Source organism: Amblyomma mixtum, chromosome 7, assembly GCF_055824585.1.
Source record: "Amblyomma mixtum isolate Tamu chromosome 7, ASM5582458v1, whole genome shotgun sequence".
In the NCBI taxonomy this organism is placed as follows: Eukaryota; Metazoa; Arthropoda; class Arachnida; order Ixodida; family Ixodidae; genus Amblyomma; species Amblyomma mixtum.
In genome coordinates, this window is record NC_143018.1 from 41,964,151 (window position 1) to 41,978,852 (window position 14,702).

General features: G+C 46.0%; 1 protein-coding gene across 1 annotated transcript; it reads left to right on the forward strand.

Moving 5' to 3' along the window:
• The first annotated feature begins 5,569 nt into the window (after positions 1-5,569).
• Positions 5,570-11,006, forward strand: LOC149335810 (uncharacterized). Its single transcript, XM_089554557.1, has 2 exons — positions 5,570-6,012; positions 8,755-11,006. The coding sequence occupies exons 1-2, from the start codon at positions 5,698-5,700 to the stop codon at positions 9,895-9,897; spliced, it is 1,458 nt and encodes a 485-aa protein (XP_089410683.1). The 5' UTR covers positions 5,570-5,697; the 3' UTR covers positions 9,898-11,006.
• Positions 11,007-14,702: the final 3,696 nt, after the last annotated feature.

Consider the following 14,702-nt stretch of genomic DNA (forward strand, 5'->3'; position numbering starts at 1 on the left):
GATTACATATCCGTCACTGTTCATATCCCTGATATTGGAGGCGGGTCGGCTGGGCAGCCTTTGGTTGCCTGGCAAAGTGGGCCATCATAAAGAACCATGCCCGTGACTGAAGCGCATGAGAAATAGGCTTCGATAAGAAATTAGCATATCTAAATATCGGATCTGAAATTACGTTTTTAGACAGTCATGCTGGCAGAAGGATTTGTTGATGCGGGGGAAAATTTTTAGCATTAGGAGGTAAGCTTGACTATATGAATTCTAGATTCCATGCTCATCGCGCCTAAGATATACTGGGACTTTTCCCTAACATAACCAATGTTTTTTTATATGCCCCTGGACGTCGTCTTGAGCCACGCAGTGTTTTTACATTGCAGGTAATTATTTACCAACTAAGAATAATTATGCACATTTTGTATAATTTATATATTCAGCACGAGTGTTTTGTGGAGTTTCAGTGGGGGCCCCCTTAGTTTTTTTTGCAGCACTGAGAAGACGCCCACGATATATGAAAACAAACGACATGACTGCACCCGTGTCCGGCAGCGTTGTAGCGTAGTAAACCGTATCTATAGTATACGCGCTGACTATGCAAAAATGAGCAGCTGATACCATAAGCATAACCGACAAGGTGATTCAGGCCCTTCCTCAGGAACAATGACAACACGTGTCGGTGTCTATGATAAGTGACAAGTAGGCAGCCTTCAAATTTTAACGGCGCAAGTTACACGGCCACAGGAAATGCAAGGCAGACAGAAAGAGACGCTCTCTCATATTACGAATCAGCTAGCCCTTCAACAAGTATTACTTGAAGAGAGCCTAAAGCCGGCTGAAACGTAGATTTCATTCGGTCATCGCATACACAGAAAAGAAAAGAAAGGGTAAGGTAAATTGGTTAAGTGAGGTTGTTCAAGCCTGCCGTAGTGTCTTTTTTTTTTGTATACCACTGAGCTCCACTTCGAAGTATGTGACGAGCGCTAACATCGACGCGGACAGTACACCTGCTTCGTTCATTCAAAACTCAGTTGGGCAGGCTAAAATACTGTAGCGCAGGGTACACGAAATTTGCTTGACATGTTGCAAGCGGTTTTAAATTGCCGTGCAAAAAAAAACAGCACGTTGCCACTATAAAACTGAATCGACTGGTCCGGAACCATGTTCTACTAATAAACGACCTCGGGCATAAAGAAGCTTCAGTTGAACCTCCTTGTAACGAAGTTCAAGGGGCTCGGCGATTACTTCGTTATAGCCGTATTTTCATTATAGGCCGTGTTGACCGAGCTACCAAGGGGAATCGTCATTCCTTCGTTATGTTGATTATTTCGTTATAAACCGTTCCGTTGTAACGAGGTTCGACTGTAGCACTACCCTCGCACAGGTATTATTAGCCAATGATGCCATCTGGCGGGAATTAAAGTTATCTTAGATTGCGCATGTGGAAGCAAAAATGGCATCCAGGCAAGGCTTCTGCTATTTTAAGACGTTGGTTAAAGTAATGTGTTAAAACTCCGAATTTTAAAATGTGTTCCTACCTGTTTCAACATATATTCGTACAATTTTTACGTAAGCTTGCACGCTATTTATGGATCATTTGGTTTCGCATATGTGCTTATGTATGCGTTAAGAACACCGAAATGCTCCTCTGCTCTTGGTTTGATCCGGTACAAAATAGATAAAAAAAAAGCCTGCACAGCTTGAAACTTCCTCCAGTTCATACACAGCGAGAAGAGCGTGCGCGAGTATAACAAAACGAAAAAATTCGTTGTTTGAGGCAGCTCAGTGAACAGCGGTGTCAGTTATTCTGATGTATAAACACTTTCTTATTTGCTCACTTCAGCAGTCCGGGTTTGACGTACACATTTCATGACTTGCCTTCCAGTGACTGCTGCACTACAAATCTGTAGGTGTTCCCCTCAATTTTATATTCTACGGGATTTGATATTTGACAGCTTTTAATTTCGGTCGCACACAATTCCCGAAAGGTGAAATGATGCAGATAGGAAATTGATTATGGGTCTTAATTGCGAAAAAAAAAAGATCATGGCGGCGACGCGCATTGGACCAATGCGAAAGCAAAAGTCCACATACTATATCGACGTCCGTGGCTGTTCTCACGTCGCCGTGCTATATCGCCCTCCATGGCTGTTTTGACGTCTAAGTTAGTTTTTCGTGTTTAATGAAGTAATTGCACCTCATCAACCAAATTTTTCCCACAGCAGCATTTTATCTCACCCTATCTGTCACAATCCCACTTTCACACATTTATCTTAAGAGAACGACGTAATCGTGCGGTCAAAACTGCGGACACATCTTGTGGACGCCACAGAACCATATAATTCTCTCGCGTTATTAAAGCGTTTAACAACGGTATAGCGGGTAAGCTTATGCTGGTTCGGACGTTGGTAGATGGCGGCTTTGAACTTTCTAAATATAGCGTGTGCCTTCGAAATAGCGTTAAGACTTCCCTTACATCTGCCGCTGCAGGTTAGCATGCACGCCTAGGAATCTACTTGAATGCTTAGGGCAGCCGGTAGAGTACTTCGCACACGAGTCATAAAATTAAAAGGGCTGCATTTTTCCGGACGCTTCCATTGTTTTGTGCAGCCTTTCGCAAGGAAGTTTTAACTGGAGATGAACTTTCTTTGTACAGCAGAGCAACTAAAACGTACTCAGGCACAAATGGAACGCAAACGTAGCGAAGCAGGTCAACTGTGAAGAGCTGAAGTACTCACATTCCGTCGGCTCAGAATTTGGTCCTTTGTGCTCTAGCCCCGCCCCGTCGTTCACCGTGAAATGAGCGCTTCACGACGTGCAAGAACTGCGCGAATGCGCGAAGCCACACTTTAAGTTCGTTAAACAAAAGAGCCAATTGCCTTGCACCTTTTACAAAAAAAAAAAAAACGGAACTTTAAGATAATACTCTTTCATAAACATAAGTCAAATGCTTTTTTGATGGTAATACTTTGCTTTCTGTAATATTACAGGAAATCGATTTCCGTGCCGCTCTTCAACAAGAAGTTTTTTATTTCTAGCGCGAGTTTGCTGGCGTTCTTTTCATGGCTACGGTGCTCCGGCGCCTATCAAAATTTGTATGGCTTCAGACAAGTTTAGATTTTTCCTTGATAAAAAGCGTTGGTGGCGACTCTTCGGCAGAAGGTACTGTTTGGTTGAGTGCAGGGATAGGCAAGATACTTTAAAAAATAAAAAAACTGGTCAATACCGATGCCCAAGAAAAAATAAAACCAAGAAAACCGAAGAAAAATAAAAAGGGTGAAACTTTTTATTACGGAGAAGTTATGTTGTTAATCTCCATGATTTTACATGCTTCTTTTACTCAACCGTATTAAGAGCATGTGCTCAAACCAGTGGTCCGGAAGAGCCTCGCAATGAGAACGCGCAACGAGGGAAACAGATAAAAAAAAGCCTCTCGAAAAGAACAGACGAGCACATTGCTTGTTCCATTTAATGACGCTGCAGTTCCTCAACGAAGGAGGGGGAAAGCCTGCCTACCCGCCGCGGTGGCTCAGTGGTAAGGCGCTCGTCTACCGAGCCGGAGTTCCCGGGTTCGAACCCGACCGCGGCGGCCGCGTTTCGATGGAGGCGAAACGCAAGAGGCGCCCGTGTGCTGTGCGATGTCAGTGCACGTTAAAGATCCCCAGGTGGTCGAAATTATTCCGGAGACCTCCACTACGGCACCTCTTTCTCTCTTTCTTCTTTCACTCCCACCTTCCTCCCTTCCCTTACGGCGCGGTTCAGGTGTCCGCCGAGATATGTGAGACAGTTACTGCGCCATTTGCTTTCCTCAAAAACCAATTTACCAATTTATTTAAATACTGCCTAGTCGACTGGAAGGTCCTGTACCCAAGCAGCACAGGTAATTGGCCCAAGGTTGGAAACGTATTGCCAAACGCCGGTGCAGCAAAGATTCGGTGTGAAAACAGCGGAGTGAAAACAGCAATTTTCAGTATTGGGCCGATTACATCTGCTGCACTGCTGGGGGGGGGGGGGGGGGGGTTAAAGTAAAAAATTGCTGACGACTACGTTACTTCCTAATGCGAAATTTGAGCTCACCTCAACAGCTGTTCCAGCTTTTCGATAGATCGAGGGAAAGAATTCGAGCAAGACATGAATGCACATACAATTACAGACAGCTTACTTTTCACACATATTCCTTCTCCAAGAAACACTCCACTAACGGTTCTTGATTGTCATGAAGGAAGCTTTGTGGACGGAGAAATAGATGGATATATGTTCGACTTGCTACACCAATGCCTGGTTCTCAAAGAAGAGGTCTATGCAAGTATTTAGCGAGGTTGTCAAACCCGTTGCAGGCGTTGCGAGCGAGAAGAATGGGATGTTCTTCTGCATAAGTGGTACGAAATTCCTGTTTGTCTTTATATCTCAAGTCCCCACCCACCCTCCCACCCTAGCAGATGGCAGTTAATGGTTGATCGCGAGAGTTCGCTCACCGTTGTCAGCGCTAACGCATGCAGACCACATCTCTCTCACATCATCCCACATAAATATAAGCGCGATTGAGGCGTCCACTGACCCAGGGAGCCAGTTATGCGCATTTCTTTTCCTTAAAATGATCGGAGCATAAAACGTTGTCAACGGCAACGCCAAAGAACACAACGAACGCCGACGGCCTGTGGCTTCAGAGCCGCATTTCTGGCACAACATTGTCAATGCCAACGCATGCAGCGCACATCTGTGTCTACCGCCACGTAGTTTAAAGCACAATTGAGGTGTCCACTGTTACAAGAGGGCAGTTATGCGCCTGTTAACGTCAACGCCAATGAACACAATGAAAGCCGGCGGACATTGCCTTCAGCGACGCTTTTCTGGCACAACGTTTCTTCTTTCACTCCCACCCTCCTCCCTTCCCTTACGGCTATTCTAGTTCACTATACTTACGGCGCGGTTCAGGTGTCCGCCGAGATATGTGAAACAGATACTGCGCCATTTCCTTTCCTCAAAAACCAATTTACCAATTTTACCCGCATCGCGTAGAAAAGCTGGCCTTCGGCTGCTGCGTTTTCTGCTTCGTCAGGAATGGCACATTTTCCCTTCGGCGTGACCGCCTCGGTTTGCACTTAACCTTGCGGCGAGTCTCTTTTGTAATGGAGTACAAACGCTCATACATCAGATTGGCAAGTGCGGTCTAAATTCTGTTCGCCTCAAAGAAACACACGAAAAAAAGACGATGATGATGATGATGATGATGTCCTCAGGCTTAATGGCACGCATTCATGTATTGACTTCGTTGTCTTTATGATAGAAATAGCTGCTCGATATATAACCGATCGAGGACGACTCAAGCAGAGGCAACCCTAATACTTTCGTGCATCCCACCCTAGGAGAGCGTATCGTTAGCCCCGCCACTTTTTGCAAATACACTCCCGTGCTCCCGCCCAAGCAAACCGCGCTCCATCCGAAGGCACTTCGATTTTTCTCCGGTGTGCATCTCTGCCGATCGGCGCGGCACGTGGTGGTGATTCGGAACACCCTACAGTCCTTGGTTTGGCTCTGCTGCCGAAAGGTGGCGAGGCGTGCGCGCAAGGTAGCGGGAATGGCGTTGGGCATCGTTTTTTTTCCCCCGCTGCCGGCATCTGCCGTTGGTGCATATTCTCGCGGCTGGCTGTAGCATGCTCGGCCAACGTTAAATAGAAACCGCCCAACAGCAGCAGCGCACCAGCTATGTCTTACGCAGGAAACGCCATGCAGGATCCGGGAGAAGTTCCAGCGCTACATAGGTTGCGAGGCCACTTCGCCGGCGTCAACTGGCGACCGACGCGTTTCGCCGAGGGCGTGCCTCTGGCGCACATCTGCGGCCTCTGCCGCGCGATACCGAAAGGCACGGTTCTCCTTCCGTGCGCCCACTTCCTATGCGAGACCTGCCTGGGAGCCAGCCGCCAAGATGACGTCGCCGTATGCCCCTTGGACCTCGAACCCTACGAAGAGGAAGAGTGCCAGAGGATTCATCTGCCTGCAAGGAAAGCCAGCAGGCTCAGGGTGAGTTGTAAACATCTTGAGTACGCGCCATGTTTTGTTACCGGCATTCGCTCACGCCGCGTATTGAGCGCTGTATCTCGGCATTGCACTGACCCTGTTCATGTACTGGAAAGAACCTATTTAGTGACACGCTAGAAATAACTGCAGTAAAAGCATGTCCATTGTTTTGAATGTCTTGCCGCCACTGAGTAAAGAAATCAGTCAGATAAAATTTTTATTTCATGCTCACCACGAATATGGGGAGGAGACAAAAAAAAAAAGCTCGTGTTTTAAACAGCTTGACGAGTTCCCATATACCATTAAGTACAAGGACGTCAGCAGCGTAGACAATGGATAACGCTACGCTGAAAAACAATTTTTGAATTATAAAATACTAGATATTCAAGCTTTCACGAGCGGAGAGAAATAAATTTAAAGAAAACTAGAAAGCACTTAGTAAGTCACATAAACACTAACTGCATTAATTTACAAAGAAATACACAGGCAAAAATATAGACAAAACAGCGTACAGGAATTACATTTGTCAGCCGTCAAAGGCGTCCGCAGTATATTTTGGGATGGGGTAGGCAGTAGGTTAGCACCAAAAAGGCACTATTTTGATTAATAAACAAATATTTAAACTTCATGAGTAAAATGCGGAAAGCTACTATCACTTGGTGAAGAATTATCAGTCTCGCTGCGTGCTGGTTCTCGACTGACGTGAACGGATGACCAGCACAGAACACGTATATGTTCACCAGCATGTTACTGCAGTCCTTCAGTCTATCTTGAATAGCAGCTGCAGATGTCTCGAGTTTTTCTGGGCAAATTGCGTGATGACACGGGTGATAGTCTTCCTTGTGCTTCATTACACGCTCTCGGTGCACACTCATCATACAAAGGCCGTCCAGCTTGCCATTTGTCATTGTTGAGTGTAGCCAGGTTTTCACTGTCCTCATTGTACTGAAGGAGCGTTCGACAGGGCAAATGTTAACTGGCAATGCCAGAGCCACCTCAGTGGCGTTTACAACAGCGGGGAAGAATGCCTTCGCCTCAAGCAGAAGGTCAGAGTACGTAATTTCTGACGAGTCCCCAGTTTTGGTTCCCCGAATCTCGTACCACGAGATACCCTCTTCCTCGAAGTTTTCGATACAGTAAAAGCCCTGGAGTTCTTCAGCGAGGACAACAAACTCAACACGGCTCAAACACTTCGTTTTTGCCGGATGCAGCTGAGAAGTATGAAGCTCTTCGCATTGCTTTGAGAAAAGCGGCGAGCCGAAGAGAAAGTGAGAACATCCAAGTAGATCACAAACTATACTGCCATTCGATTGTGTACCTCCGGCGACTGAATTCCGTAGCTGTCTCGGTGGACCTGACGAGAGGCTTGTCTTGGTCTAGATATCAACTCATTTAAGCGATTGGCTGCTTCACTTGCTGTGTTCATGATGTCAACTGCTCTGCAGCGGTAGACCGATGGCCGCGAAAAATATTCTGCAACTCAGTGATGTGGTCGTGTACATGACGGAAGTCCATAGATGCACTTTCCACAGCGTTCGTAACTAGTTCCAGTAGTGCGCTTTACTTCGTTACAATGCGCATGCAAACGATGAAAGATGAGCTTGTTGTTGCACAATAGAGGATGTGAGCTCGTGTCCTAGTTGCAGCGTTCGAGCTTGATTCCATCCTGCCTTATTCCATCCAGAATCCTTCCTTGCGTGCCGACGCCTTAGGTACTGTATATATGATTACGCAAGCAGGGAGAGTTTTTATACAATTAGCCAAATGAGAGCTAGGTGATGTTGCATGCATGTGGCACTTCTCAGATATTTTTCAGCATGCCTCAAAGCAATGTATATCAAAGCATATGAAAGGAACAGACACTTTGAAATTTCATAATGCCCGCAGCCCGCGCAAACTAACCGATTGGATGGCTTAAGTGAAAACACCCGCTTTACTGGCCGTCTAGCAGGCCCAAGAGAGCGTGATTGCCGTTGAGAGCTAGCGGTTCTGAGCTTGCTGCGTACAACGGCCACGCGCAGCCTGCATGCGCAGAATGCGAGGCGAAAGATACGCCGCTCGTTTCTGCGCCTAGCCTCTCTCTGCATCATCGATTTTCCGCTGTTTTATTTATGAGGACCATCGCAACTTGGCTACGCTCGCTCGTTGCTCTCTTCGTATTTCGACGGTAATTGCCACTTGAAGGCGAAAGGTCATAAATACGTCAAATACCGCCCTTATAAAAAATGCCTATAGACAGTCTATAAACTTCTTATAGACTCTACTGCCTTCCTATAGATATTTATTTTCCTCTAGTCGTAGTCTATAGACTGTAGGCAAACGACTACTAAAAGTGTATGACCATAAATCTATAGATTTTCTATAAACTGCCTATAAAATTTGTATTGCTTATAGACTGTTCTCTAGGATTTGTCTACAGAGAGTTTATAGACTTTATGGACCGAAGTCTATGAACAGTCTATAGACTTTGTAAAGAAATTTTTGTAAGGGCGGTGTTGTACTGCAAGTGACGACGCCGCGGCTGCTTCGCTTTGGGCAATTTCATATAAAAGCTTTGTTTTCGGTAAAAGTGGCTTGTTTGCTATCACGTGACGTTACTCCATCAGTCTAGCCTGCATGTTTTTCACGCTTCACCCATAAACGCATGAAGAAGGGTTGTGCATTTTGCTGAAGCTTCAGAATATTCCTCGAAGCTGTGGCTGCGATTGTGCACACGGATCCCTTCTTTTTGTTTTTCTCATTCAGGCTCACTGCTGGAACGAAGAGCGTGGCTGCCAGTTCGTGGGCACCATGGAAGCTGTCCTGCGGCATTACGAGGAGGACTGCATCTTCCACGCAGTCGACTGTCCGCGGTGCGGAGAGGTGTTTCTCCACAAAGACCTCCCGGCACATTACATGGCGGGGTGTACCGCCAACACGCCTTCGCCCTGCACAGAACAGCCTCCCGCGCAAGACAGTGTGCTCACCATACACGACGTGAACACCGCGCTAGCAGGTCTCAAGGAGCTCTTGAATGACCCACACCACGACCAGCTGCTTGCTGTTCAGAGTCAAATTAACGAACTGGTGGAGCATTCAAGAAACCAGGCAACTCAGTTGAAGGACACGGTAGCCCGTGGTCTCAAGGAGTGCGAAAGAAACCTAAAAGACCAGGTGGCGCAAATTTCAGACAATCTAACTTCTACGCTTAGACAAGAGCTCCTTCCAGTTATTTCTATCCCACAGCAAACTGCGCCAGCGCAAATCCAAGCCACTGTTCCTGAAGCAGCAGCAGCCAGCGAGGCTATTCCATGGAGCACTGAAAAGAAGCTGATCCTTCGAAAGTTAGAGGTCTTGGCCAGTGCGTCCTTCCGTGCTGCAGAACAGTTACGACACAGCGTTGAACCGCATCCACCGCGTCCTGTTCTTTGTTGTGAGCGCATCCTGCATCTTTGGAACATGGACATGGAACGCATTTTTTCGAAATTGCCCATGCAGTTTCTGCCGGGGCCAACGTATCGTTTGACTCTAAGGGACGCTGATGCATTGTTTGAAACGATAGAGAAAACAGATGGCGTCATTATCGGAGAAGTAACTAACTGGTACCGTAGGGACACGTTTATTACTGTTGTATTTTTTGTAACTGAAGGCAGTGGCTTGCCCAATCGGCCTCGTTTAAAAGCGGAAGTCAGGTGCCACGGGCTTCTGCAAACATCTCGTTTGCTACGCCCCGTAGAAATGGTTCTACTGAATGAGTGTTCTTCCAAAAACAGCCCAATGTGGAACGATCCTGTTCATGATTCGGACGAGCAATGTGTTCAGCGCAGGTTTTGGCTAGAGCTGGGTCTGCTAAAGGAGACCGGGTTTCTTCAAAACGGTGCAGCGAAATTCAGCCTTTTGCTTGGATAAGAAATTTGGCGAGTTGTGCCTACTGTTTGTCACTTGAGAAACAGCGGGGAGCATATATTCTCTCGTTCGTCTCGTTCTTTGTACTGCTGTGTTTTTGGGATGATTAACATCTCTTGCGACCGTGATTATAGATATGGCTCCTGTTATTACATAACTTCACATCCTCCGACCACTCAGTTTTTCCGCGCGCGCAACACTCAAAGCTTATTACTTGTTTTTGCACTCTCTCGTTTACCTACACCGAAGGATAAGTTATGGTAAGCAGTAGTTTTGCCGCCCATAAAGGCTCAATGCGTTTAAAGCTTCTCTACCCTGCTCGAATGATATTCAGAGCAGGGCAAAGAAGCTGTTGTGCAGTAGAAACTTGTCCTATTTTGTCTCGAACCGGCCCGTTTTCGAATGTGAGGTTTATCCGCGATTGCAAGTATAGTAGGATACAACTAAAAAAAAGCGGCCGTTGGTAACAGTGGGCCACTGTCCACGGCGTCCTCTATTACTTCGCTGGTCAATCACAAGAGTAAACGAAATCAACTTTTTAATGTTTCACCTTATGAAACAAGTCATGTATGAAAATTTTAAAGCTTATGTGTTTTGGTTTTAGAGCTTATGCTTTTTTGATGCGGTTAGATTTTTTAGGTATACCTAGAAAAGTCTGAAGGCGGCACTAATTTTTTGTCGCGGAGGAATTATGTGCGGCGGAAACAGCCTGCCAGCGAGTATGAACCAATGCAACGGTTACGCTTCATGTTTGGAAATATTTCGAGCCCTTGGGAAAACGAATGGTTTGCAAGAAATTTTGTCGTGCCTGCCAGAATTTGAAACGAGCATATATAGAATAGTAGTGGTTTCTTGTTTGGAGAAAGCGCCTTTTTCCGTAGTCGGTGCTGGGACCAGTTTGGAATAGCAGCAGATAATTCTGATTCCTTACCGAAGGCAGCGCTATTGTGATTAAAATGAATTTTTTTGGCGAGATCTGGGGCTGATGTTCACAGGTTTCTTTGTATCTGTCAATTGTGAATAAATTTCTCTTTTCTTGTTTCCGTGTTAATCAATTTATCCTTGCTTGTTTCTTTGTTGTAAACAACACCGAACTATTCGAGCGAAGTCCTTGAGCAATGTAGTTTAACGACAACGAACCGTCAAGACGTCATGGCATCGTATAATTGATCTAATTTTCCTCTACAACATCCAGATACAAGCACCTCAACTTCCCATGTCAATGCAGTCCATGATCCCAGTTTTAAGCAGCCCATGATCCCGAGTAAACTTGGGATGCCGTTTGAACACACGAGTTCATGACTCCTTTCATGCCCCACCTCTAAAGAACAAGCGTTTTTGTCTGTGTTTCTGATCCTGATTACGCTCCGGGGTGAGTTGATGCGATCCGACCTGTTTGTAAGTTATGTTATTTTTGTGACAATGGTATTATAGCAACTTCGCTAATGGGCAAAAAAAAAAGTCGTCGTCGTAATTACTAATCCACTGTGGAGATTACTTCAGTTTTTCATAGCTGTATTTAAGAAAGAAGCACAGGTGCTAATGCAGAGGTCGTAGCTTTACTTGCGCTCCGCTCGTGGTTTTAAAACGCGAATGTGTTCTCATCAGTTGCCTAACGTCTTGAGAAGCGACAAGAAGAAAAGCTTGTAAGCCGGAAACAAAACAAACAGATAATAATCAAGCGTGATCTGTTGCACTATTGCTTCTATGTGGCCGTTTCAACGCACGGCTTTGACTCCCGAGAAGCGGAAGGCGCTTGAGGTTAGAGCAGAACAGTTGAGAGACGTGAGCAAAGAATAGCACTTTAAATTACATGCGTACTCTACTGTGGTATAATCGAAATGAGGTGCTGCTTGGGTTGCCAAAGGTCAGGCCTCACATCTCCCTGAGGACAAGGCATTGACGCATGCCACACATTTGTTCGTACTGCTCTAAAAGCGTATTCGAGTCCCACAAGCTGCACTGCGCCGTTTCCCATAACAGAAGGCGTCGAGAAGAAAGAATTTTGCTTCATCCGGCTCCTGAACATGCAAGTGTGGAAGAAAGCTTATCTGGACGACTGAAGAGTTTCAACAATTGTTGGGCGTGGCTGCGTTCTCCTTAACGTATTGCGATCCGCGGGAAGTTACTTATTATCACGTTTGGCGAGCTCGCAACGTATAATATGGTCACGTGAGCTCGACAACTGCGTGGACAATGAAGGAGCGGAGTGCCGTAAAATTGAACCTCTTTTTTTTTTTTGGCGGAACTGAGCAGCTCAGCGACGGCGGTAGCTAAGCATGCTGAGTGGTCGTCGAGCAGAATGTTTGCCGCACTGGGGCGCACTCAATTTAAAGCTGAGAAGGAACCCTCGAAAAGTCATGACAGCCCGTAATATCCTACCTTTTCACGAAGTATATAAACTAAAGTTATCTGTGTACATATTTTCCGAAGTATCAAGCAATTACAGCAGATTTCGTAATCATTATCTTAATACAAAAACCAGCAACAATTTACGTAGGACTTTCATTGTTGTAGACAGCCCACGGAAAAATTGTGCTAAACAGAAAACTGATTACCAAAACAGGAACTTATGTTATCATTATCCAGTTATCTCGAGGCCGCTAGAATACATGTAGGCCTGCGACGTTGCAAACGAAAAATCCAATCCCTTTTCTCTCCAGATAGAGAACAAAAGACATATGACTACCCTGCTATGTAATTGTAATGGTTATTGTGTTCTGATTTCTTTGTGTACGAAGTATCAAAGGTCACAGTTGTTTGTTCTGGTACTCTGAACTTTGCTTCAAGTGTATTTTTGTACGGCAATGGTTGTAATACCTAGTTGTAAGCGCACTGTTCGTATGTATCTTGTAAGCGGTGCTGTTCCGTCCAGTGGGGTCAGGACCTCGTCAGGAAACTAACGACCTCCTTTTGCTCGGCCACACTGGCAGTACCATGTATTGCCCACGCAAAAAAATAATAAAAATGAGGCGCAAAAAAGAACTACAACAATCTTGAACAATGTAGAAGCCGTTGCGCGTAGTCGCGATCATTCGAGACCAACACTATCGCTTCTCGCTTGCTTGGCTTATTTTTAGTATTCCGGCGCCTTTGAGCATGGATAAACAGTGCTGAAGCTTCGCCGCATTACTCTTCTCTCAAAGAAGCATCGGCCTGAGCTTGAACGAAAAGAAAGGTGTGCAAAAATATACACGGACAATGCAAAATAAACACATACTGCAAACAAAAAGTGTGCATTAGCACGCATAATAGGGTTTCAGGCACAAGACATGTATACAGCTTCTGGGCGTGCGCGGCGCCGCAGGACTGCCGTGGCTCCGTCGGGAACGTCTTCGTTGTCAAGTTCTTGGATTCGACGAGGGAAGGGCCAAAGTAAAGGTGCAAAAGCCTTTCACGCATTCCGCGGCGACGAACGGATGTCCATACCCGTACACGATCACCCGGCTTGCATTCCGTGTGGCGGCGCCGTTGATTGCAGCGTCGGGTGTCGGTGCGCTGTTGGCTCTTATTCCTTAGCCGGGTAAGCCATCCGGTTTCCTCTGCGCAGTGAAGGTAAGCGGCGAAGTCGAGGTTGTCTTCGCCAGTGACGTTTGGTAACAGAGCGTCAGGTATTTTGGCAGCCCCCCCTCCCGTAGATTAGCCCAAAAGACGTCAACAATTTTGCGCACTCCGGATACAAGTGTTACGGAGGACGCGTCTCGCACAATGCATACTGTAGTGCAAGGAATTCTTTTTCTAGAAACGAGCCAAATCCAGCAACCGAAATTAAGTCAAAGTAAGCTGTAATGACAAGCCATTCCACCCATGCTTCTTATGCAAAAACTGCAAAAAAAAATGACAGGATGGTTGTATCTGTGCAACAGGAGATTCAGCGACAGATGTTATGCTATTTATATTTTAATATGTAATGAAGTTGAGAATATAAGACCGCTTTCATGTATGCGTAGTTCTGAAGCGTTATTTTTAGTTTTTCCCACATACTCGTTTGTCGTCTATAGCTGTGCTCTCCAGACTACCGCTCTTAGCGCATGGCGCCTTGATGACCCCCTCGAGCGGCGTGTTTCGCAGCTGCTGCCGCTGATGGATACACATGGACCAAAGTAATTCCTCCGCTCTCGCCTACTACCGCTACTCCTCGCACGGTTACCCCTCTCCAGATGGTTCCCGTGGTAACAACCTTCCATTTACGCATTCATATATGCTCTCACCACACCTTCCTCCTTCCACGTTAACCTTCTTCTTCCTTCTTCCACGGTTACTTCCCTCAGAGCAGTTTCCATGGCAACTACGCTCCCTTGCCTCTTATGCTCTAATCATACTTTCTCCTTTCTACTGCCTAAGCTTAGTTTAGCAACGCACTATGACGTCACTTGGCACGCCGTTGTTGAAGGTTCATTCAGTGTACGAGCGCCACTTGCAGACGCTTTCCTTGTTCGATGATTCGCAAGATAAGAACGCTACTTCCAACTCTGCTTCTGGAATACGGGGGGGCACGATAATGACGTCAGTATAATGCCACGAGCGAGCTTTACAAGAAGTGATATGATGCAGGTAGTCATGATATGACAAGAGTACCTGTCTTCCAAATCTTGCATTGCATTTGGTAGATTCGCCTTGGCTCCGACAGGGGGCTAAGCATATATGCCGAGTACGAATCCTTATCCCTATTATAGTGCCAGTATATTCTAGGCACTATATCCCTATGCTCGCACGTGATACTGTGTTTGTCATGGCCGCTGCGATGACCTAAATCGTGTTTGAAAAAGAACCGCCCCGCAAACATCAGTGCTGCTCAAGCTGCCGTC

Bases quoted from the DNA above. Each gene is read 5' to 3' on its own strand.
- LOC149335810 (XM_089554557.1), top strand. From the start codon at position 5,698: ATGTCTTACGCAGGAAACGCCATGCAGGATCCGGGAGAAGTTCCAGCG. The intron at 6,013-8,754 runs GTGAGTTGTAAA...TTTCTCATTCAG, and splicing joins GGAAAGCCAGCAGGCTCAGG to GCTCACTGCTGGAACGAAGA.